At 44.6% G+C, this 24,302-nt stretch overlaps 2 protein-coding genes and 2 long non-coding RNA genes across 4 annotated transcripts in view; 2 read left to right on the top strand and 2 right to left on the bottom strand.

Moving 5' to 3' along the window:
• Positions 1-9,482, top strand: part of LOC123744281 (uncharacterized) — a 10,538-nt gene extending 1,056 nt beyond the window's left edge. The window contains exon 2 of the long non-coding RNA XR_014393069.1: positions 279-9,482. This is a non-coding gene — a long non-coding RNA (uncharacterized LOC123744281). The remainder of the gene's footprint in view (positions 1-278) is intronic.
• On the bottom strand, positions 3,884-10,779 carry LOC106610053 (uncharacterized). The gene is made up of 6 exons (XM_045723170.2): positions 10,497-10,779; positions 8,356-8,480; positions 8,122-8,280; positions 6,110-6,265; positions 5,624-5,735; positions 3,884-5,401 (listed from the first exon to the last, which is right to left on the bottom strand). The coding sequence occupies exons 1-6, from the start codon at positions 10,777-10,779 to the stop codon at positions 4,476-4,478; spliced, it is 1,761 nt and encodes a 586-aa protein (XP_045579126.1). The 3' UTR covers positions 3,884-4,475.
• Positions 10,722-18,643, top strand: LOC106610055 (uncharacterized). The gene is made up of 2 exons (XR_014393068.1): positions 10,722-10,859; positions 18,169-18,643. It is a non-coding gene; the product is annotated as an uncharacterized LOC106610055 (long non-coding RNA).
• Positions 18,619-24,302, bottom strand: LOC106610046 (uncharacterized). The gene is made up of 3 exons (XM_014209169.3): positions 20,940-24,302; positions 20,601-20,710; positions 18,619-20,202 (listed from the first exon to the last, which is right to left on the bottom strand). The coding sequence occupies exons 1-3, from the start codon at positions 21,217-21,219 to the stop codon at positions 19,156-19,158; spliced, it is 1,437 nt and encodes a 478-aa protein (XP_014064644.1). The 5' UTR covers positions 21,220-24,302; the 3' UTR covers positions 18,619-19,155.

The following is a 24,302-nucleotide window of genomic DNA, read 5'->3' as shown; positions in this document are numbered from 1 at the left end:
CACAACATGTAAAGTGTTGGTCCCATGTTTCATGAGCTGAAATAAAAGATCCCAGAAATGTTTCATGTGCACAAATAAAATATGCACATACAAAAGATCCACTAACATCCCTGTTAGTGAGCATGTCGCCTTTTCCAAGATAATCCATCCACCTGACAAGTGTGGCATATCAAGAAGCTGATTCATCAGCATGATCATTACACAGGTGCACCTTGTGCTAGGGACAATAAAAGACCAATCTAAAATGTGCAGTTTTGTCACACAACACAATGCCACAGATGCCTCCAGCCCATGTGTAACCACACCATCCCAGGACCTCCACATCTGGCTTCTTCACCTGTGGGATCGTCTGAGACCAGCAACCCGGACAGCTGATGAAACTGAGGAGTATTGCTATCTGTAATAAAGCCCTTTTGTGGGGGAAAAAACAATTCTGATTGGCTGAGCCTAGCTCCCCAGTGGGTGGGCCTTGCTCCCAAGTGGGTGGGCCTATGCCCTCCCAGGCCCACCCATGGCTATGCCCCTGTCCAGTCATGTGAAATCCATAGATTAGGGCCTAATTCATTTATTCAAATTGACTGACTTATGTGAACTGTAACTCAGTAAAATCTATGAAATTGTTGCTTGTTGCGCTTATATTTTTGTTCAGTATAGTTGAGGTAATATGTACATGTAGGTAGGGGTAAAAGTGACTAGGCAATCAGGATAGATAATAAACAGAGTAGCAGCTATGTGTGTGAGCATATGTAGTGTGTGTGTTGCGAGTGTCTGTGTAAGTATGTGTGTGGGTAGCGTCCAGCGAGTGTGCATAGTCAGTGTAAGAGTCGGTGCAATAAAGGGTCAATGCAATAGTCTGGGTTGCCATTTGATTAGCTATTTAGCAGTCTTATGATTTGGGGGTAGAAGTTGTTCAGGTGCCTTTTGGTCCCAGAATTGACGCTCCGGTACCGCTTGCTGTGCGATAGCAGAGTGAACAGTCTGTGGCTGGAGTCTTTGACAATTTTCCGGCGCTTCCTCTGACACCGCCTGGTATAGAGGTCCTGGATGGCAGGGAGCTCGGTCACAGTGATGTACTGGGCCATCTACACCACCCTCTGTAGTGCCTTGCGATCGAGGGCGGTGCAGTTGCCATACCAAGCGTTGATGCAGCCAGACAAAATGCTCTCAATGGTGCAGCTGAGGATCTGAAGGGCCATGCCAAATCTTTTTAACCTCCTGAGGGGGAAGAGGCGCTGTCGCACCTTCTTCATGACTGTGCTAGTGTGAGAAGACCATGTTAAGTCCTTGGTGATGTGGACCCAGAGGAACTTGAAGCTCTCGACATGCTCCACTAAAGCCCTGTGGATGGGGCATGCTCGCCCCTCCTTCTCCTGTAGTCCATGATCCTTTGTCTTGCTGATGTTGAGGGAGAGGTTGATGTCCTGGCACCACACTGCCAGGTCTCTGACCTCCTCCCTGTAGGCTGTCTCATTGTCGTCGGTGATCAAGCCTACCGCCGTCATGTCGTCAGCAAACTTGATGATGGCATTGGAGTCGTGCGCGTCCACAGTCGTGGGTGAACAGGGAGTACAGGAGGGGACTAAGCACACACCTCTGAGCGGCCCTGTGTTGAGGGTCAGTGTAGCAGATGTTACCTACCCTTACCACCTGGGGGCGGCACGTCAAAGTCCAGGATCCAATTGCACAGGGAGGTGTTCAGTCCCAACAACACTGGATATCAGCAGTTCCTCATCAACTGCCATCCATTAACACAAATTATAAAGAAGAGCATATAAAGGTTTATATAATCAAATCAAAGTTTATTGGTGGCGTACACAGTTTATTGGATGTTAGTTACTAGCTAAATGCTTGTTACCAGCTCCTAACAGTGCAGTACAATGTCAAACAATTAATGAAAAATTCAAATTAAGAAGTTGCTTTGGATAAAAGCGTCTGATGAATGACATAAGAAATAACAGAACGAATCAATCCAAATAACACTATCAATAATCCAAATAGCAATCTGTGCGTATATACACAGTATGAATGATATGTACAGCAGTAGATATATTACAGTGAGCTATGTCGAGAATACAGTATATAAATACAGTGTGTATAAACAGTATAAAAATAAAAAAAAGGGAAGTGTCCAATGTCTCTATGCATGGGACAGAACAGTGTTGAATGTGTTTGTGAGTATGGTTGTATGCATGTGTGTGAGTGTATATATGAGTGCAAAGTCTGCGTGTGTGTGAGAGCGAGAGAGCTTGTGTGGGTATTTTGTGTGAGTGAGTGGGAGTATGTGTTAAAAAAAGTCTCTAAGGTGCAGGACAGGCAGACAGCCAGTGATGGCTGTTCAACAGCCTGTTGGTCGGATGTTAGAAGCCGTCACAGAGCCTGTTGGTTCCAGCTCTGATGCTCCTGTACCGTCTGCCAGACGGTAGTAGATTGAACAGTCCGTGGCTCGGTTGGCTGAGGTCCCTAATGATCTTCTTGGCCTTCCATCGACACAGAGTGGTGTAAATGACCTGGAGGGCCGGCAGCGTGCACTCGCTGAAGCGCCATGCGGTTGAGGGTGGTGCAGTTACTGTACCAGGCGGTGATGCAGCCCGGCAGAAAGCGCTCAATGATGCATCTGTAGAAGTTTGTGAGGGTCGTAAGGGCAATGCCGAACTTCTTCACCATGGTGCTGATGTGACCATACCAGGTCCTCGGTGATGTGCACACAGAGGAACTTGAACCTTTTGACCCTCCACACTGTGGCCCAGTCTATGTGGATGGGGGCGTGCTCTCCCTTCTGTCTCCTGTACTCCACAATCAGCTCCTTGTTGTTGTTGACTTTGAGAGAGAGGTTATTGGCACCACTCCGCCAGGGCTCCAACCTCCTCACTGTAAGCTGTCTCATCATTGTTGGTAATCAGGCCTACCACTGTCATGTCGTCAGCAAACTTGATGATTGTGTTGGAGTCGTGGGTGAACAGGGAGTACAGGAAGGGGGGTACAGGAAGGGGCTGAGCACACATCCCTGGGGGGCCCCCGTATTAAAGGTCAGCGTGGCAAAGGTGTTGTTGCCTACCCTCACCAACTGGGGTCAGCCTTTTAGGAAGTTCAGGACCCAGTTGCACAAGGATGAGTTCCAAGGTAACGAGCTTTGAGGGCACTAGGGTGTTGTAAGCTGAGCTATAGTCGCTATTCCTCTTGTTCAGGTGGGATAGGGTGTTTTTTTCTAGCGCGATGGCGATTGCGTCGTCTGTGGATCTGTTGGGGCGGTAAGATGGAGGTGATGTGGTCCTTGGCTAGCCTCTCTAAGCACTTCATGGTGACAGAAGCGAGTGCTATGGGGCGTTATTGACATTTAGTTCAGTTACCTTAGATTGCTTGGGTACAGGAACAATGGTGGACATCTTGAAGCATGTGGGGATGGCAGACTAGAATAGAGAGAGATTGAATATGTCCATAAAAACTCCAGCCAGCTGGTCTGCGCATGCTCTGAGCACGCCTTGGGATGCCGTCCGGGCTGGCAGCCATTTAAGAGTTAACAGTCCCTGCCACATGCGTCTGAGCCGTTGAATTGCAACTCCACTTTGTCCCTGTACTGACTTTTTGCTTCTTTGATTGCCTTACGGAGTTTGTAGCTGGTCTATTTGTACTCATCCATGTTCCGGGTCACCTTACCGTGGTTGAATGCGGTGGTTCACGGTTCCAAAGTTTTGCGCAAATACGGCCATCTATCCCTGGTTTTTGGTTGGGGTATGTTAGAAACCCTTTGCTGTACACACAGAAACATGACATGATATTATAAAATGTTAACAACGGTCACCCCATTCTCTAACACTGTGATTCAAGTACCTAACAATATGGATCTATTGGAGTCTTTGCAATGATACAAAAATAACCAAGTCAATCAGCACAGAGTCAATTTTGTATTTAATTTCAACAAAATGGTCATATACACTCACATAACGTGAAGTACAGTACTTTTATTGCACAAAACGATACATGATACTTTTCACTAACACTTTACCTTTAATGTAAATCTGGTACCCTCACTTTAATAAAATACATGTTTGAATACTTTGGAAAAGGTTCAACATTACACACATCTTCACTATTTTATGTCAAGTAAATGTGAATTAAGGCACTCATTATCTCACTATAAAATACCAGTAGCAACCTAAAGGGACAAGCAGTTAGGGTTGTACCCATCAATTAAGCATTTTTACAGACACCATCACACCAACCATCACCATATCATCTACTCTGCCTCATCATACTCATTCTTTCCTCAGTTCACCTCATCCAGTTCCCTACTACACCCCAAAACAACAGAATTAACTACAAACAAACAAACTAGTACTACTACATGTCACTATACTATACATGGGCCGTCTGCATTTTCTGCTGGTGTATTCTGAGGTTGCTCCTCTCTGAGAACCTCTTCCCGCAGTGTGTGCAGGCGAACGGTCTCTCTCCCGTGTGGACCTTCAGGTACGTCTTCAGCTGGTGCTGGTGGGAGAACCTCTACCCACACTGGGGAAGCTGTTGGATTTCTCCCCTGTGTGGACCCTCTGGTGCCTTTTCAGGTTGAATGAGTGTGAGAAACTTGCCTGGCACAGGTGGCAGCTGAACGGTTTCTCCCCCGTGTGCATTCTCTGGTGCCTCTTCAGGTTGGAAGAGTCGGAAAAACTAGCCCGGCACAGGTGGCAGCTGAATGGTTTCTCCCCCGTGTGCATCCTCTGGTGGATCTCCACCTGTTTGGGGAAAGTGAAGGCTTTCCCACAGAACGAACACGGGAAGCGCTTCTCTTTGGCCCTGCCACCTTTACTGATTACGTCTCTACTACTGTCATTTGTCAATGGGCTTGTGTAGCCATTTAGTGTTGAGGCACTGGCATTGTCTGAGGTCTGGTTTAACATTAGGAGAGTGTGAGGACGAAGGCCAGGGAGTGTCTGTGTTGTCACAGGGTCCATGTTCCAGTTGATAGATCCTATAGAAGGCAGGCTGAAGGCAGCACCTGTTAGGGGGTTAACCTGAGGTACCATCAGTCTCTCTGAATCACAACTATAGGAGCAGGAAGGAGCATCGCTAGCCGAGTCTGTGTCTGTTCTCTCCCGTCGCATATGTACACCTCCCCGTCCCCGTGGACCAAATCTACTCCTCACCCTGGTCTCAGCCAGTCTGTTGTCATGGAGACTAAGTTTGTTTGTTGTTTTGTGTTCGACAGTCTGTTTCTGGTTGTGGTTAACAGTGTTGTTCCCCAGCCCAGAGTTGAAGACACTGTCCCATCCACTGATCTCCGCTATGTTGCCTCTAGTCCTGTCCTGCTCAGTGATGTCATCCCCTGGGCCTTTGGCTGCACCGGCCTGGGTCTGGAAATCTAACATGGATGCCCAGTCTCCTCTGTTAGCCTCCAGCCAACCACCTGCAAAAAAGACTACAAACATGGCAGTGAAAAAACTCCATATCTAGTTTTGAGTCAATTACCTGGTGAAGTTCATACATAATAATGTGTGTTTTGGTAACGAAACATAAGTTGTATTGATTTCATGAATTAAGAAAATTAAGAAAGAATAATAACCAGGTGCATCACTATTCCCATTGAAGATCTATTACTGTACGTAGGCTGTATGTATTTCTCCCTTACCTTGCTCCCCCATCTTTAGTCCACTCAGCAGATCAATGCTCTCTGGTTCATCTTCTATTGTCTCCTCTTTGACCAGCAGTAGATCAGGCTTCCCATCCTCCATGTATACTGACTGTAAGAGTACAGAGTGAGAGGATGTTGGATCAAGAAATCTGATATGAGAACCCTGCTATGGAGCATCTTCTGATTGGGCAATGAGGGATTGCTGTGAGTACAATGCAAACATGTTAGTTGATTTGATTACTTGACACTCTTTAATGGTTTGATCATTCAAAAGGCATGGTCACACACTTAAGACAACGAATCAAGACATGGGCCCATATCCACAAAGAGTCTCAGAGAAGGAGTACTGATCTAGGATCAGTTTTGCCTTTTAGATCATAATGAATAAAATGATATCTTAGATCACCAGTCCTACTCTGAGAGACTTTGTGGATACGGACCCTGACATAATACCATTCAGACAGTAGTTCACAGTGGGCTCACCTCAGTGAGAATGTGTGTGGTCCTGTGCTGCTCAGCTGGTTCCTCTGTGGGTTCAGGAGGTGTAGTCTGGTTGTCCTTCATGACTATGGTCCCCTCAGGGTTCCCCAGACCCTCCTCACACCCCTCCTCTATTAGCTGCACCTCTGGACCCTCCTCCTGGAAGAGACAGGTGATACAGATTACACAGACACACTCCCTCAGGTACGTACACACAGATAATAAACACACTTTCAACATGGTGTTTACCCATCCCCACTATGTTTGAGTCCTATACGATTTCACAGAGTCAAATTCCTTTGCATGCAAATGTAACTGCAAAATTATTGGCACCCTTGATAAAGATCAGGGAAATACTATACTGAACAAAAAAATGTATGTTCATCTTTATCAAGTGTGTCCATAATTTAGGACCCCATTGAATATGCCTTATATACAGTATATATAATTAAGTAGTTGAATGGAAATAATGAAACATTATATATCCTACACAGTGGAAACACTATGTAACCGACTTTTTAGGCTTAGTATATCACACAATGTCTGGATGCAATATTCTACCAAGGAATATTCAACACTGAAAGCTGTTACTCTCATTATTCCAAATGTATCTGGATTTTTTCTGCTGACAATGAACATTCATCATAGTCTTTGATGCTGGGTTTGATCTAAACGTTAGAAGCTATCGAGTGGAATGGTTACTTTCTATAGCTCGGTATCCATTCAATTGACAACAGATTTGAAAGAAAATGTGCGCATTTTCCCACCAGTGGTGTTTCCACCAAACTGACTTGATGCAGATAAAAAAAATAAAAAAATCAGTGTGTGATGACGTAGCGCACACGAAATGTACTTTTTCGCTTACGTTTTCATGTACAGAATAAGAATATTACGTTCAATGTGTTTCCATCGCATTTTAAACTCTACTGATAGTTTTGTCACACAAACTGTTGCGTTTAATAATAGCAAATGTGCCCACTCTGGTCTTGGCACGTGCACTCTAGCCAACAGCTCGCAAATACAGTGCGGGTAGGCTAGTCTACATAATGATATTATTATGGAAAAGAGCAAGAATATTTATTTGTCAAATGGAAGTCAAGCATTGATATTTCTTTGAAAATGAGCATCAAGATCACCGTGCACTTTCACCACCCTCTGTAGCCTAATAAACTACATGGCTTTCCCGAGTCGTAGTGGGAGGATCACACACCATGCCATCGCGTGATTCCCAAGTTTACTTCGATATGATGTCTTTTATATCAACAGTTGCGCATTAAGGCGTTTCCACCGCCCTTTCTCTCATAATTAATTTTACAGATGCAAAAAGATCCCTTGTCGAACAAACAAATTCTGTAGGCATTTAGAAAATTGTACCGAAACTTCCTGTTTCCATCACAGCTGCCATGATTTTTTGTTTTTTCTCTCGGTATGACTTTACTTGCATAAAATCTGTGAATGGAAACATGGTTCATGTTCTAGAGTGGAATGGTTTTTCTGCTGGTGTATGCTGAGGTAGCTCCTCTCTGAGAACCTCTTCCCACAGTGCGTACAGGCGAACGGCCTTTCTCCTGTGTGGACCTAGAGGTATATTTTCAGATGGTGCTGGTGGGAGAACCTCTTCTCACACTAGGGGCAGCTGTAGGATTTCTCCCCTGTGTAGACCACCTGGTGCCTCTTCTTGTGTCCAGCTTGGGTAAAGCGCATATGACACTGGGTACAGCTGAAGGATTTCATCCCTGTTTGGATCCTATACACTACTACTGTACTGGTTCCAGTCCTCTCTAGACAGATCAGTCTGTGTCTCTAAACCCAAGGATATGTTGCCAGGGTCCCAATGAGATTGAATCGTCCTCATGCTCAGGTTACTCTGAGTCGGGAGCAGGAGGACAGTCCAATGGCCCCAGCTCCAGTCTCTCTGGGTCTGATCTGTGGTCAGATCCTGTGTGTAAGAGCCTTTGTGTTAAAGTCTCTGTGTCTGTCTCTGACTTGAAGACAGTGTTCTGCATTCTACTGACCTCCATGATGTTGCGGCAGGTCCTGGGTTGGGGCGTGGCAGTGCGGTTCTCCGTGGCTACAGGGGGCGTCCCAATCTCGATGTGTCTTCTGTGTAGTGGGTCCTCTCCTTCAGACCTCTCCTGCTTGACCTTAGGACCTCTAGCCTCTGCATCTGCAGACTGACACAGACTGATATTAATTAATGGGCCACATTTTATGTACTGTCATTTTTCATGTTACACTTTTACACTAACCTCTATCACAATAACATGCTGGGTTGAGGTTCCACTCCCCTCATCAACAGTGATTGGTTGGTCATCTCTCCACGCGTTGTGTCCCGCTGGCTTCACAAAGCTCCTGTGGCCTCCAGTAAGATGTCCTGAGAGAGAGATTGGGGGAAAAGAGGTGGTGAGGTACTGTCAATGCTCAACGGTATATTGTACACTATTGACACTGCCTGCAACTGGGTAAAGTTGATGATGCAGTTGACCTTAAAGGGCCCCAGGACCAAAGATCCACCACTATATTTTACAGTAAGGTATGAGGTTATTTTCTGCTCATGCATTCTCATTTCGAAGACAAACACATCACTGGTGTGCGTGGCCATAGAGCTCTATTTCATGTTATCCAACAAATGATTCTGATTAATAAGGCTGTAATACACAATGAATTGGTATATACAGCCAGAAACTAATGCCTCCAAATGTAAAATTGTGTAAATGTACATACTATACATTTAAACTTACTCTGGCAGCTGTGAATTTTGAGACAAAATACAGACAGGAAAGTATTGTTTACCCAACTTTTCAGAGAGCTGGTGGTTCAGTTTGGCACCGAGGTGTTACGTTCCCTAGTTTCTGTGTTGTAGTTTGTGTATTTGTGAGTGTGTTTCAGGTTATGGCTTCCTGAAATTCTCCAAGCAGCTGATTGGTCGGCCCCATTACTGATTGGAGAGCTGACCCCGCCTCCTCGTCAGGATGCAGCTGTCTCCAATTAACAACTCCTTCTCCAGCTATATGTGTGTGTGTGTGTGTGTGTGTGTGTGTGTGTGTGTCTTTTTTCAGAAAGAGATTTTGTATGTACTCTGTTAGTTGTTACTGAGGTAGCTGATTGGATAAGTCTGTGTCAATAGGACGCAGTGTTTGGATTATTGGAATTGTTACTTACATTTGTGTTTCTGTTTAATTTATTCCCAGGGGGAAGGCACCTAGGGAGTGCCTTCCTCTGCACCAATTTGTAAGTCGCTCTGGATAAGAGCGTCTGCTAAATGACGTAAATGTAGGACAGGGGGCTTTGATATTTACTTTCTTTGCTTTGGTTCCGTCCAGCCCCTTTTTCCCCAAACTTACCGTGCGAAAGAATAAATTCCCTGTAAACGGTATTCCCTGCCTTTTTGTCATCCTTACTCACACCAACCTGGGCTCGAACCAGGGACCCATGCACACAACTGACACCCACGAAGCATCGTTACCCATCGCGCCCTTGCAACGCAAGGGGAACAACCACTTCAGGTCTCAGAGCGAGTGACGTCACTGATTGAAACGCTATTAGCGCGCGTCACCGCTAACTAACTAGCCATTTCACATCGGTTACACCAGGACAATGAAAATGGTATATTCTGAATCAGGGGAGGATTGTGAACAATCCAGTTACTACCAGTTGATATTACGATTTCAATAAATTAATCTCTTTTTAAATGACTGAATATATACAGGGCAATTTAGCAAGTAGTATTTTATCTGTAACGGTTATGATAAATTAGGCATATCTATCTGTTGGCATATAGATAAATGCACATATTTTTTCCAGTGCGGGCCTTGTTCTAAAAACATTCTCCCCCCCCCATTGGAATACTCAGAAAAAAAGCATGCGAGCACTCCAACAGTCAAAAAATGTCAATGCCCATCCCTATTAGTTTCAGATGGTATATACCAATTAATTGTGTATTGCAGACTGATTAATCTGACTACCAACAAATGTAAACGCCTGAAGTTTGCTAAATGGCATTGGCACTTGGATTGGAGCCGGTGCTTTGGTCAGATGAAATGAAAATAGAACTCTTGAGTGCCTATTCGGTAATCTGGCCCTGGATGTAAAGTAACACTTCTCATAACTTGTTGATACACCATTTATTGATTGACTATGTTCCATGCATCACTTTTTTAAACTTGAGTATGACAATAGGAAATTCGGTAAAGAATGTTTTTGCAAGAAGAATTTGCTCTTAATTGACTTGGCTGGTTAAAAAAAAAATATATGTGCAAGATAGCCAAGTAATCTGGGGAAGTATGGGATACTATCCAAAAACTGCCAAAGACCCAATTCTGTAACACATCTGAACACATGCGCAGAGGGGAACGGGGCGACAGGGCCGGCAGCCTTCTGTAGAATGTACCTCTAGTCATTCCTCTGGATCGGTCCAGGATGTTGACACTGCTAGATCGACTGGCGAGAACGCGCTCTCTTGTTGTCAGCTCTGCGCGCTCCCGCGCCACCTTCAGTTCCAGTAGTTGTAGTTTCTTCCGCAGCCCTCTGTTTTCTTTCTGGCTTTGAGTTATTTCCAAACGAAACACTGCATAGTCGTCGTCTACGAGTTTACAGATCTCTCCTACGGCTGTATTTGCTAGCTCCTCCATGATGGAGGCAATTTGAGTGTGAAAAACCATATAGTTAGTCATTGTTAGCAGCAAGCTAGCGTTACCTAGATAACATATATCAACCAAGTCCTGTCTCCAGCGCGAATTAAAGACTACCTGAGGTAAGTACGTGATGCTGTGCAGTTAAATGAATCACATTTTGAGTTTCAGGGTGTTAATAAACGTCTAGATAACAATAAAAGCGCTAACATCGAAATCGTTCTTGGTCCTTGTTACTTTCCGTTTACTTAAGAGAAAGGATCTTATTGGTTTGCGTCATAGCTGGAAGGGTATAATTAAATTAAAAAGGTATGCGTGGTGTTTTTTGAAATACGGTACTGCTTATTACATTACACATCAAATATCCTATGGTCAGTATTTTTTGAGCTGACGTTTATAAAGAGTAGTGTGTTAGCAAGAATAGAGTAGAAAATAACCTGACTTTACCTCAGTAAGGTAAATATTCGTGGGCCTTGTGGTTAGTGTCTGCCCTGAGATTTGAAGGTTAAGTTTAATCCCTGGCCTAGTCATACCAAATACTGTAAAAATGGGCCCTGATGCGTCTAGGATTGGCACTCCGTGGTAAGGAACTAGATTAAAGCTAAGGCTCTGCAATAGACTAGCGTCTTGTCCAGGGGGTGTACTTGTACGTCAAGCTGACTCACACTACAGAAAAAGGAGATGAGCTAAGGTTTGTGCTTACTTGTTGTAGCCTATGTTTACCATCTCTCTAAAAACAGTTATTTACAAATGACAAGTTAACAAAGCGTTACCCCAATACACTTAACATGATAACTATAATATCAGCTAAAGAATGGTTCCCAGATGTCCCCTGTGTATATCTCAAGCCACACTGCTAAGATTTCTCCCCATTGTGGACACTCCTATGTCTGATAAGGTTACTCAGGAAGGAGAAGCTCTTGTAACATAGTTTGCACATGAAGGGCCTCTCCTTGAGGCAGCTGAGGAAGGTTAGACCCAGGTCCCTTCTATGAACCCTTTCTGTAGGCATTAGACGGGACCTTGAAAGAGAAGACTACCACCAGAGGGGTGTCCCGCCACTCTCTGTGAAGGCTAAAGCCCAGGGCGACCTGATCTGTTCATCATGGATACTGTGGTGTTTGTATCATAGGAACAGGAGGGTCTATCTCTATCAGCTCCAGGCCCTGCTTCATCCCTGCACTGAGACTGTGAAGAGAAGAGTCTGGGCTGCAGACTGGATCCCTGACTGGAGCCTCTGTCTCTCTGATGACCACCAGGACTGAGGTTGTTCAGTCCTCCTGTCCACTGGTTGTGTTCTGTGTAGTGGTTGTGATGGAGACTCTGTCCCTCGCGGTTGGGTCCTGATAATAACTCGGGAAGGAAGAGCGATGGCTCCTGATCCAGGGTTCTGAGACGGAGCCAGGGTTTGTGACCAGCCATCTCAGAGGTCCACTCTCTCCCACCAGTAACACTGGATATCAGCAGGTCTTCAAGGACTGCAGACTGCAAACAAAGATGGTACAGAAAGGCATAAAGGTTTATTTAAGAAACTCTTTACTGTACACAGAAACATGACATTATATTATAAAATGTTAACCACAGTCAAGCCCATCTCTAAAACTGATTGAAGTACCTAACAATATGGAGCCATTGGAATAATTTTTTTATGTCCAAACTCCGTCCCTACAAAAATAACCAAGTCAGTCAGGACAGAGTCAAATTCGTATTTAATTAAAACAAATCACATTTATTGCACAAAACAATATGTGACAAGTAGAATAACTTTTCTCATTAGGTTAACACTTTACTTTTTCTGTAAATCTGGTACCCTCCCTTTGGTCAAATTAATGTTAAAATACTTAGGAAAATGTTTAATATTACATTACACACAGCATCTCTACTTCATGTCAAGTAAACATGAATTAAGATACTATCATTATCTCACTATAAAACACCAGTATCAAACAGGACAAAGTTGTCACTTTCCATCAGTGAAGCATTTTTACAGACACCGTCACACCAACCATCACCATATAATCTAAGCTGCCTCATCATACTCACTCTTCCCTCATTCTCCTCATCCAGTTCCCTACTACATCCAAAACTAACAGAATGAACTATAAACTACCTAGTACTACATTACATGTCACTATACTCTATACATGGGCCTGTGCATTTCCCCCAGACCCTCCTCTCACCCCTCCTTCACCAGCAGCACCTCCTCCTCCTGGAAGAGACAGACATACACTCCCTCAGGTAGGTAGGCACAGATAATAAACACACTTTCAACATGGAGTGTTTACCCATCCCCACTACGAGTCCTGTACTGTAGTTACAGAATGACTTCATTGTTGTTAAACCCATCATGGTGGACATAAATATCACGTGGGTAAAAACATGTCAGTTATGATAAGTCAAATGTCATTATTGGACAAACCTGACTAAACTAGTTTGACGTGTACAGTAGGTGTTTGTGTGTGGCTGTGTGTCGGTATATTCAGTAAGTATTGTAAAAACGGCTAGCTGGCGCCGTCTGAGCCCTCATACGCTAGTGACTTAATGCCGACTTTACTTAGGTCTGACCCCAGGCGGTCAGGCAAGAACCAGGCAGATGTGTCCATATCCATGCTATTCGTTTCAAAGAAATGAAGGTGTGTCAGCAGATGCCATATTCTGACCTTGACTTGATTCCCGCATAATTCCGCCACCTTTATGCACGAGGAAACCATGAGTTAGGTCGAGCACACCTGCTTCCAAGTGAAAAAAGCATTAAAAAAAATATAAATCGCTGTGTCATTATTCTGAATTTTAATTGTAGGCCTATGGCTTGATTTTTGTAGGCATAATTTAATTACATTGTTAGTTTAGCTTTCATTCCTCTGCCATGTCTGTGTGGTTGTTCCTGGGGGTCGCTAGCAATAGTGGATTGTGTTAGGCTAACGTATTACAAGTTGCGCAATAATTTGGGACATGTAGCCTATTTGAATCATTATGGAACGCAGATCATACAGAGCAGTTTAAATCTGGAGCACGGATCACAACGAGTGGACCGTTGTCGTCACAGTTCCGTGATTAGGGAAGATTTATAGGACTTTTGTTGAACTCCTGTTGTACACTTGTCTCACCTTCCAATATTTCATGGAATAAACAATTTCATTTGGCAATTTTCATAACGAATCAAACCAGTATTTTTGATTCACCAATATATTTTGTGCGTAATAGGCTCCCCAAACCTGTTTATGTATGATTCATAAATACTTTACCAACACTAAAAAATCTACAAGATCAGAGTATTTTTAAATCTAACAATTGGTGCTGAAAAAGAGACGAATATGCATGTATTTACATGGCCTTCTTTTCATTGATCCCAAATATTCTGAACCATTCTCTCCATATATTCTAGTGAGTCTGTCGAGAAAATTCAAATAATTAAAGGTACACCTAATTTAAAGGGATGGCTTTAGATAAATGTCCTGAAAACCCTATTGAAAGAAAACTCCACAAGAAAATCTGTTGGCCAGCCAGTTAGAGCGATTTCAGCGGTTGAATTAAATGGATTCAGCCCGTGCAAGGGAACCACGCCTGCAAAGCCTGTTACTCACATGCATGCACAAGGTACGTCTACCAGCTACTGAGAAATGCGTAGGAAAGGTGTACATTTCATAAGTCTGAATCTGGCCCTTGGTCACCACCACACAGTTGCACATACATTTACACCAGAAGTGATTTTGTGGTTTATTTCGGATGAACGCACAACACTTCTAGAAAAAACTCTGAAAACTTGGTCACCCGCCAAACTTGTCGTCTGTCTACAACTAAAAACACCAATGGGGCAGCGAACATAGCATAGCATAGCAAGGGGCTCTAAAGGTGTCTGCATGCTTCAGTTAGGCTGACGCCTAGGCGTACTCGGATATCGAACTGAACTGCTCGCATATTCCCTTTAAAAGACATTCGCTTGAAAAATGAGAAATAAGCAGCAATAGTACTTTTTGTCAATTTTGAGATGCTGTAGCCAGAATAGTTCCTTAAAATAGTCAGAATTAATCCAAGATAACTCAAGACATCAGTCATTAATCGTGACGTTTTTACCGAATAGATCTTAATTGCGCAGTTTTACGTCTAAGATGTTTGGTGCAGTATTTTTCAACGAAAATGAGTCGTCTCTCGTTGAACGACAACAGACTTCATTGAAGAATCCCTACTGTTGACCAATCACTGATGAAGGTGCGTAGACTTCGGCTCCGAACTTCTGCTTGCCTCCAGAAAAAATGTGTGCCCGAACAGCCGAAAAAACTCACTGATGTCCAAAACTAACAAAAACGTCACCAAATGTCATCAAAATATATTCACAAACTCTACCGAACTGTTTCGGCTGGGAAGCATGCGAACACCTTCAGCCTGGTGGGCTAGGCAACTGTCTACCAACTCAGGCAGGTGGCTGCAATCTAAGCAGGGAAGGTGACTGCAGACCTGCAATGGGGCAGTTAACTTAGGGCCTAGCATGGCAGGGGGCTCTAAGCCTGGCGGGATAGGAAGCTGCATACCTAATAAGGCAGGGGGCTGAGATCCGTGAAGGAGACTGAAAACCTGACTGCAAAGCAAACGTTGGGCTTAGCAGGGTAGGGTGCCTAGGGCCTGACAGAGCAGCAAACTTAGGGGCTACTAGTGCAGGTGGCTGTGGACCTAGAACAGCAGAGGACTGGGGGCCTAGCACTAAGGCAGGAACCTAAGCCAGAACAGTGTGAACCTGCAACTAGGGCCAAAAACTGAAGACTGGGTACGGCCGGAAACTGAGAGCCTACCAAGGGGGCAGGATAGACTGGACCTAACAGGAAGGCACGGAACTCTACACTTATTTAAGGCAGACATAAACCCTACTGGGGACGCAGGGAACTCTAAACCCGACCCTACCAGGAAGGAGGGGAACTCTGATCCTAAAGGACTGGAGAGTCCTCTGAGTCCAGGTCTGGAAGATCTGGAGGTTGCAGAACCCTCAGACTGGAGCTACCAGGGTGCTATCAGGAGGGACCCCAGGCATAGGACCTGCAGCTCCCACCAGGCTGTGACTGCAAGGGCGGGCCCACAGGAGTGGGCTGAGTCCTTGTGGCTGAGGTCCGGACCTTGACGGCAGCTGGCTTAACTTTGAAGACAGGATGGGGCTGATCCCACCAGTGGTGGCTGGAGAGGCCCCCAACGTCCGGCTGCACTTAACATCAGCAGTTGCTAAAGGCTGAGGCTGCATCCTAGGTGCAGGCAAGGGATCCACCACTGGCTTGGGTTCCGTGCCAGGAGCAGGTAGAGAATTCGTGGCTTAAGGTTCCAGGGTAGCAGACAATCGAACATTGGGCACCCGAGCGTCAGTCTCGACTAGCACGGGGTCACCTCTGGTAGGAGAGGACAACTCCACAACGGCAGCCAGAACAGGCTCAATGGCAGCGGCTGGCTGTGGCACCACGACTGGAACAGGAGTCTCCTTAACTATTGCTTGTTGACAGGCTGGCTGAGGAGGGGACCTTGGTGTGGTGGACTGTGCACTCGAGTTGTGTTGATCTGCTGGGGAGCAGAAGCGGACTCCCGTGACTCGAGTCCTAGGGCCGCAATGAAAATGTATTTCTTCGCCATCAAAATGTGCTGAAGATAGTACTCTATCCATCATTTTGAGAATCGTCGATACTCCCTGAATGTCTAGGTTTAATTTCAGTGAAGAAACTGTATAGGGTGCATTCGGAAAGTATTCAGACCCCTTGACTTTTTCCACATTTTGTTGCTACAACCTCATTCTAAAATTGATTAAATAAAATGTTTCCCTCATCAATCTACACACACACCATAATGGCAAAGCGAAAACAGGTTGAGAATTTTTGGCAAATTTAAAAAAATACAAAATAAATACAAAACAGATACCTTATTTACATAAGTATTCTGACCCTTTCCTATGAGACTTGAAATTTAGCTCAGGTGCATCCTTTTCCATTGATCATCCTTGATGTTTCTACAACTTGATTGGAGTCCACTTGTGGTAAATTCTATTGATTGGACATGATTTGGAAAGGCACACACCTGTCTATATAATGTCCTACAGTTAACGGTGCATGTCAGAGCAAAAACCAAGCCATGAGGTCGAAGAAATTGTCCGTAGAGCTCAGAGACAGGATTGTGTCAAGGCACAGATCTGGGAAGGGTACCAACAATGTCTGCAGCATTGGAAGGTCCCCAAGAACACAGTGGCCTCCATCAATCTTAAATGGAATAAGTTTGGAACCACCAAGACTCTTCCTAGAGCTGGCCGCCCGGACAAACTGATCAGGGGAGAAGGGCCTTGTTCAGGGAGGTGACCAAGAACCTGATGGTCACTCTGATAGAGCTCCAGAGTTCCTCTGTGGAGATGGGAGAACCTTCCAGAAGGACAACCATCTTTGCGGCACTCCACCAATCAGGATGTTATGGTAGTGGCCAGATGGAAGCCACTCCTCAGTAAAAAGGCACATGATAGCCCACTGGGAGTTTGTCAAAAAGCACCTAAAGGACTCTGATTCTCTGGTCTGATGAAACCAAGATTGAACTCTTTGGCCTGAATGCCAAGCGGAAATCTTGCACCATCCCTACGGTGAAGCATGGTGGTGGCAGCATCAGGCTGTGGGTATTTTCTTCAGCGGCAGGGACTGGGAGACCAGTCATGATCGAGGGAAAGATGAACGGAGCGAAGTACAGAGAGATCCTTGATGAAAACCTGCTCCAGAGCACTCAGGACCTCAGACTGGGGTGAAGGTTCACCTTCCAAAAGGACAACGACCCTAAGCACGCTGCCAAGACAACGCAGGAGTGGCTTCGGGACAAGTCTCTAAATGTCCTTGAGTGGCCCAGCCAGAGCCCGGACTTGAACCCGATCAAACATCTCTGGTGAGACCTGAAAATAGCTATGCAGTGACGCTCCCCATCCAACCTGACAGAGGTTGAGAGGATCTGCAGAGAAAAATGGGAGAAACTTCCCCAAAACAGGTGTGCCAAGCTTGTAGCATCATACCCAAGAAGACTCGAGGCTGTAATCGCTGCCAAAGGTGCTTCAACAAAGTACTGAGTAAAGGGTCTGAATACTTTAAAATATGTAAATGTGATTTCAGTTTTTTTATTCTCAATAAATTGGCAAAATTTTTGCTTTGTCATTATGGGGTATAGTGTGTAGATTGTTTTCTCTCAATGTAATCCATTTTAGAATAAAGCTGTAACGTAACAAAATGCGGAAAAAGTCAAGGGATCTGAATACTCTGAATGTCCTGTAAATGTAAGTCCATTATCATTTCTACTGTTTCGATTTGTCATTTTTATCTATATTGAGTTTGTTTCCCTCCAACCCCAAGAAAATTATATAAAAAATGTATAGCTGTGGGCCATATGTTTGACAGCTGTACCTTAGAGTATGCCCTCCTGATCTCTTCTCTTTTACAGGGCAGGTCCTCGTAGTCCCTCAGCAGCTCCCAGCTGGTGAGGGTGGTCACAACCTGACCAGTGGTTGACTGTGTGATGAGAGAGGTGTGTAAGACCTCACAGCTCATCTTCTGGGACTCGACTGCTTCGTCCGTGTGTTGTGGGTGGTGACAACAGCCTCATATGACTTTGCAGGGCAGGATAACTCATCTGCCTCCTGGGCGCAGAATTTTATTCTCTTTTGGGATCAGAATTTAATTCTGTTTTGGGTAATGGAACATCTTAACCATAGCCGAGTCAGAATCCGACAATACGAAGGACCATGTAAAAACGGCTATTCAAGTGCGTCCGGTTGGCTGGAATGGCCTTTTTATTTTTTTATACATGTGTATTGGTTATAAAGCGCTGCCTGATGTTTTAAGAATATGGTGAGATCAGATGTGATGTATACTAAAGAGTCTTAATAAAAGAAAAGTCCCATTTTGTGTTTATTAAACACTTTTTTTTTTTTTTAAATACACCATATGAAAACCACACATGCACGTCTCAACTAAAAATCTGCATGACCTTTATAAACTGCATTCATTTACTCATTAAAAGTGTCTTGGGAAAAATATTCTGTACTTGAACATCATATATCCTACACAGTACAAACACTATGAAACAGACCTTTTAGGCTTATATATCACAGGTCTGGATTCAATATTCTACCCAGGAATATTCAACACTGAAATTTGCTACTCTCGTTATTCCAAATGCATCTGTGGATCTTTTCTGCTGACACCAATTAACATTCATCTTAGTCTTTAATGCAGGGTTTGATCTAAATGTCAGAAGCTATCGAGTGGAATGGTTACTTTCTAGGTCAATCCGTGGAATGTTTTTTTTTTCTGCTGGTGTATCCTCTGAGAACCTCTTCTCGTAGCGCGTACAGGCGAACGGCCTTTCTCCCGTGTGGACTTATAAGTGCATGTTCAGTTGGTGTTGGTGGGAGAACCTCTTCTCACACTAGGGGGTTGCTGTTTTCTCCCCTGTGTGGACCCTCTGGTGCCTCTTCAGGTTGCCAGCCTGGGCGAAGCTCATGTGGCACTGGGTACAGCTGAAAGGTTTTACCCCTGTGTGGACTCTCTGGTGCCTCTTCAGGTCACCAGCCTGGGTGAAGCGCATATGACACTGGGTACAGCTGAAGGGTTTCTCCCCTGTGTGGACCCTCTGGTGGATCTCCACCTTCTGGGAGCTGCTGAAGCCTTTGTTACAGAACATGCAAAGGAACCGTTTCTCTTTACTATTTCCTGATGTGGCTCCCCCTCCCCGTGCTTTGGCCCTTTGATCCTTTGAGATCAATACTTGATCGAAAAGGTATTGTGAATCGGAAGATGCCATCGGCGTGGACAGTGGGTCGCGATCCCTGAGCGTGTGTAAAGGGGAGTGGGTTGCGACAGTTAGATTGGTCGCTAAGCTTTTTCTGTAGTCTGAGAAGTCATTGGTGTTGCCCTGTGAGTGTCCTTCTCCAAAGTGAGTCTCGTTTGCATTCCATGTCAGAGGAGAGTCACCCTCCACTTTCACAGTCACCTCATCAAGGACTATTACCTCCCCTTTCTTATCTAGGGACCCTTCAGAGTATACACTACTACTGTACTGGTTCCAGTCCCCTCTCATTGGATTAGTCTGTGTTTCTAAGCCGACAGGCATGTCACTAGGTATCATCTCTGTAGCATATGAACAAGACGGATCATTGCCAATCTGTAACGTGTCACCTGAGTCCTGATGGGACAGATCCATCCTCGGGCTCGGGTTACCATCAAGTAAATATTCTGAGCGGAGAGCAGGAGGACAGCCCAGTCGCCCCTGACCCATTAAATTCTTGGTGTCGGTCTCTGACTTGAGGACGGCATTCAGCGTTCCACCGACCTTCGTGATGCTGCGTCGGGTCCTTGGCGCCCCTGGGGCGGTGGTGGGGTCCTCTGTGGCTACAGGGGGCACTCCAGTCTGGATGTGCTCTCCTTCAGATCTCTCCAGCTTGACCCCAGGACCTGCAGACTCTACATCTGCAGACTGACACAAGAAGGGGGGTTGACGGTATTTTTAAAATGTTATTTAACCTTTATTTAGGTAGGCAAGTCAGTTAAGTACAAATTCTTATTTACAATGATGGCCAAACCCGGGCGACGCTGGGCCAATTGTGCGCCGCCCTATGAGACTCCCAATCATGGCCGGATGTCATTCAGCCTGGATTCGAACCAGGGACTGTAGTGACGCTTCTTGCACTGAGATGCAGTGCCTTATATCGCTGTGCCACTCGGGAGTAGAATTGGGTAACAATGTTGTAGAGAAGTCACACAAGCTCGCTCCCTTATGGCAGATAAATGAGGATGTCCATGTAAGCAAATTAATAGCTCATGGGAGCCTTTCTGAAATGTACTGTAATTTTGATTTAATACTATTACACTAACCTCTATGAAGATAACTTGCTGGGTTGAGGTTCCACTCCCCTCATCAACAGTGATTGGTTGGTCATCTCTCCATGTATTGTGTCCTGCTGGCTTCACAAAGCTCACGTGGCCTCCAGTGAGATGTAATTCACCCAAGAGAGTGATTGGGGGAAAAGAGGTGATTAGGTTAGCTACTGTCAATGCTCAACGCTATATTGCAAGTAATCAGGGGAATTAGGCTATTGCATACTATCCAAAAACTAACCAAGACCCAATTCTGGTTAACCATATGTGGTTAACACAAAGTCACGTGTAGAGGGTAACGGGGAGACAGGCCACGCAGCCTCATGCAAAATGTACCTCTTGCAATTCCTCTGTATCGGTCGAGGATCTTGACACCACTGAAACGACTGGCGATGACGCGCTCTCGCATTGTCCTCTCTGCGCGCTCCCGTGCCACCTTCTTCAGTTCCAGTAGCTGTAGTTTCCTCCGCAATGCCCTGTTTTCTTTCTGGCTTTGAGTTATTTCCAAACGAAACACTGCATAGTCGTCGTCTACGAGTTTACAGATCTCTGCCACAGCAGCATTCGCTAACACCTCCATAATGGAGGCTATTTGAGTGTGAAAAACCATAGCCATTGTTAGGTAACTTTAGCAACTAGCTAGTTAGCGTTACTTAGATAACATCTATCAACCAAGTCCCGTCTCCAAAGCGAATTAAATAATACCTGGGGTAAGTTTGTGATGCTATGCAGTTAAATGAGTCATATTTTGAGTTGCAGGGTGTTAATAAACGTCTAAATGACAACAAAAACGCAAACGTGGAAATAGTTTTTGGTCACGGCTTACTTCTGTTTACGTCGTCTTCTTTGAGGTTTTATCGGCGGACTACACAAAAATGGTGTATTGTTGCCACCTACTGGGTGTGGTCAAACTGGGAGGTTTTAAAGGGATAGTAAATGCTAAATCAATATTTAGGTCAAATTATCCTTAGCTTCCTTGAGTTGTGTCTGAAGGCCCATGGTGACAGAATCCACAATAATACATTTTTGTACATCTGGCTACAGCCTGGAGTTAGCATATTATAGGGTGTCCACCCACTAAACGCGCTGTGGTGATGAAATTTCACTTCCTTATGTTATAAAATACGTTTTACCAAGACAAATATGATTCTTCATGTTCTAACTCGCTCAGTGGGGTCTGTAGCATATCATTATATCCGCCATCAATAAAAGACAGTACTGTGCAGCCGTCTTCATCGACCTGGCCAAGGCTTTCGACTCTGTCAATCACCATATTCTTATCGGCAGACTCAACAGCCTTGGTTTCTCTAATGACTGCCTCGTCTGGTTCACTAACTACTTCTCAGACAGAGTTCAGTGTGTCAAATCGGAGGGCCTGTTGTCCGGACCTCTGGCAGTCTCTATGGGGGTGCCACAGGGTTCAATTCTCGGGCCGACTCTTTTCTCTGTATATATCAATGATGTCGCTCTTGCTGCGAGTGATTCTTTGATCCACCTCTTCTTTGGACACTGTGTTAACAAACCTCCAAACGAGCTTCAACGCCATACAACACTCCTGCCGTGGCCTCCAACTGCTCTTAAATGCTAGTAAAACGAAATGGATGCTCTTCAACCGATCACTGCCTGCACCCGCCCGCCCGACTAGCATCACTACTCTGGACGGTTCTGAATTAGAATATGTGAACAACTATAAATACCTAGGTGTCTGGCTAGACTGTAAACTCTCCTTCCAGATACACATTAAGCATCTCCAATCCAAAATTAAATCTAGAATCGGCTTCCTATTTCGCAACAAAGCTTCCTTCACTCATGCTGCCAAACATACCCTCGTAAAACTGACTATCCTACCGATCCTTGACTTTGGTGATGTCATTTACAAATTAGCCTCCAACACTCTACTCAGCAAATTGGATGCAGTCTATCATAGTGCCATCCATTTTGTCACCAAAGTCCCATATACTACTCACCACTGCTACCTGTATGCTCTCGTTGGCTGGTCCTCGCTACATATTTGTCGCCAAACCCACTGGCTCCAGGTCATCTATACATCTTTGCTAGGTATAGCTCCGCCTTATCTCAGCTCACTGGTCACCATAGCAACACCCACCCGTAGCAAGTGCTCCAGCAGGTATATTTCACTGGTCATCCCCAAAGCCAACACCTACTTTGGACACCTTTCCTTGCAGTTCTCTGCTGCCAATGACTGGAACGAATTGCAAAAAATCACTGAAGTTGGAGACTTATACAGTTGAAGTGGAAGTTTACATACACCTTAGCCAAATACAAACTATATACTATATACTCAGTTTTTCACAATTCTTGACATTTAATCCTAGTAAAATTTCCTGTCTTAGGTCGGTTTGGATCACCACTTTATTTTAAGAATGTGAAATGTCAGAATAACAGTAGAGTGATTTATTTCAGTTTTTATTTCTTTCATCACATTCCCAGTGGGTCAGAAGTTTACATACACTCAATTAGTATTTTGTAACATTGCCTTTAAAATTGTTTAACTTGGGTCAAACGTTTTTGGGTAGCCTTCCACAAGCTTCCCACAATAAGTTGGGTGAATTTTGGCCCATTCCTCCTGACAGAGCTGGTGTAACTGAGTCAGGTTTGTAGGCCTCCTTGCTCGCACACGCTTTTTCAGTTCTGCCCACAACTTTTATATAGGGTTGAGTTCAGGGCTTTGTGATGGCCACTCCAATACCTTGACTTTGTTGTCCTTATGCCATTTTGCCATAACTTTGGAAGTATGCTTGGGGTCATTGTCCATTTGGAAGACCCATTTGCGACCAAGCTTTCACTTCCTGACTGATGTCTTGAGATGTTGCTTCAATATATCCACATAATTTTCCATCCTCATGATGCCATTTATTTTGTGAAGTGCACCAGTCCCTCCTGCAGCAAAACACCCCCACAAAATGATGCTGCCACCCCTGTGCTTCACGGTTGGGATGGTGTTCTTCAGCTTGCAAGCCTCCCCCTTTTTCCTCCTAACATAACGATGGTCATTATGGCCAAACAGTTCTGTTTTTGTTTCATCAGACCAGAGGACATTTCTCCAAAAAGTACGATCTTTGTCCTCATGTGCAGTTACAAACCGTAGTCTGGCTTTTTTATGGCGGTTTTGGAGCAGTGGCTTCTTCCTTGCTGAGCGGCCTTTCAGGTTATGTCTATTGGATTCATTTTACTGTGGATATAGATACTTTTGTAACTGTTTCCTCCAGCATCTTCACAAGGTCCTTTGCTGTTGTTCTGGGATTGATTTGCACTTTTTGCACCAAAGTATGTTCATGTCTAGGAGACAGAACGAGTCTCCTTCCTGAGCGGTATGACGGCTGCGTGGTCCCATGGTGTTTATACTTGCGTACTATTGTTTGTACAGATGAACGTGGTACCTTAAGGCGTTTGGAAATTGCTCCCAAGGATGAACCAGACTTGTGGAGGTCTATAATTTTTTTCTGAGGTCTTGGCTGATTTCTTTTGATTTTCCCATGATGTCAAGCAAAGAGACACTGAGTTTGAAGGTAGGCCTTGAATTACATCCACAGGTACACCTCCAATTCACTCAAATGATGTCAATTAGCCTATGAGAAGCTTCTAAAGCCATGACATAATTTTCTGGAATTTTCCAAGCTGTTTAAAGACACCGTGATTTTAGTGTATGTAAACTTCTGACCCACTGGAATTGTTAAT

Source organism: Salmo salar, chromosome 08 (genome assembly GCF_965601325.2).
Source record: "Salmo salar chromosome 08, fSalSal1, whole genome shotgun sequence".
In the NCBI taxonomy this organism is placed as follows: domain Eukaryota; kingdom Metazoa; phylum Chordata; class Actinopteri; order Salmoniformes; family Salmonidae; genus Salmo; species Salmo salar.
Note: the sequence above shows the minus strand (reverse complement) of the source record. Positions and strands in the feature narration are given on the sequence as shown.

Coding starts and splice junctions, on each gene's coding strand:
- LOC106610053 (XM_045723170.2), bottom strand. CDS start 10,779: ATGACTAACTATATGGTTTTTCACACTCAAATTGCCTCCATCATGGAG. Junction 8,481..10,496: donor ATCCAGAGGAATGACTAGAG/GTACATTCTACA, acceptor TCTCTCTCTCAG/GACATCTTACTGGAGGCCAC. Junction 8,281..8,355: donor AGCATGTTATTGTGATAGAG/GTTAGTGTAAAA, acceptor AGTCTGTGTCAG/TCTGCAGATGCAGAGGCTAG.
- LOC106610046 (XM_014209169.3), bottom strand. CDS start 21,219: ATGGCTATGGTTTTTCACACTCAAATAGCCTCCATTATGGAGGTGTTA. Junction 20,711..20,939: donor ATACAGAGGAATTGCAAGAG/GTACATTTTGCA, acceptor ATCTCACTGGAG/GCCACGTGAGCTTTGTGAAG. Junction 20,203..20,600: donor AGCAAGTTATCTTCATAGAG/GTTAGTGTAATA, acceptor TTCTTGTGTCAG/TCTGCAGATGTAGAGTCTGC.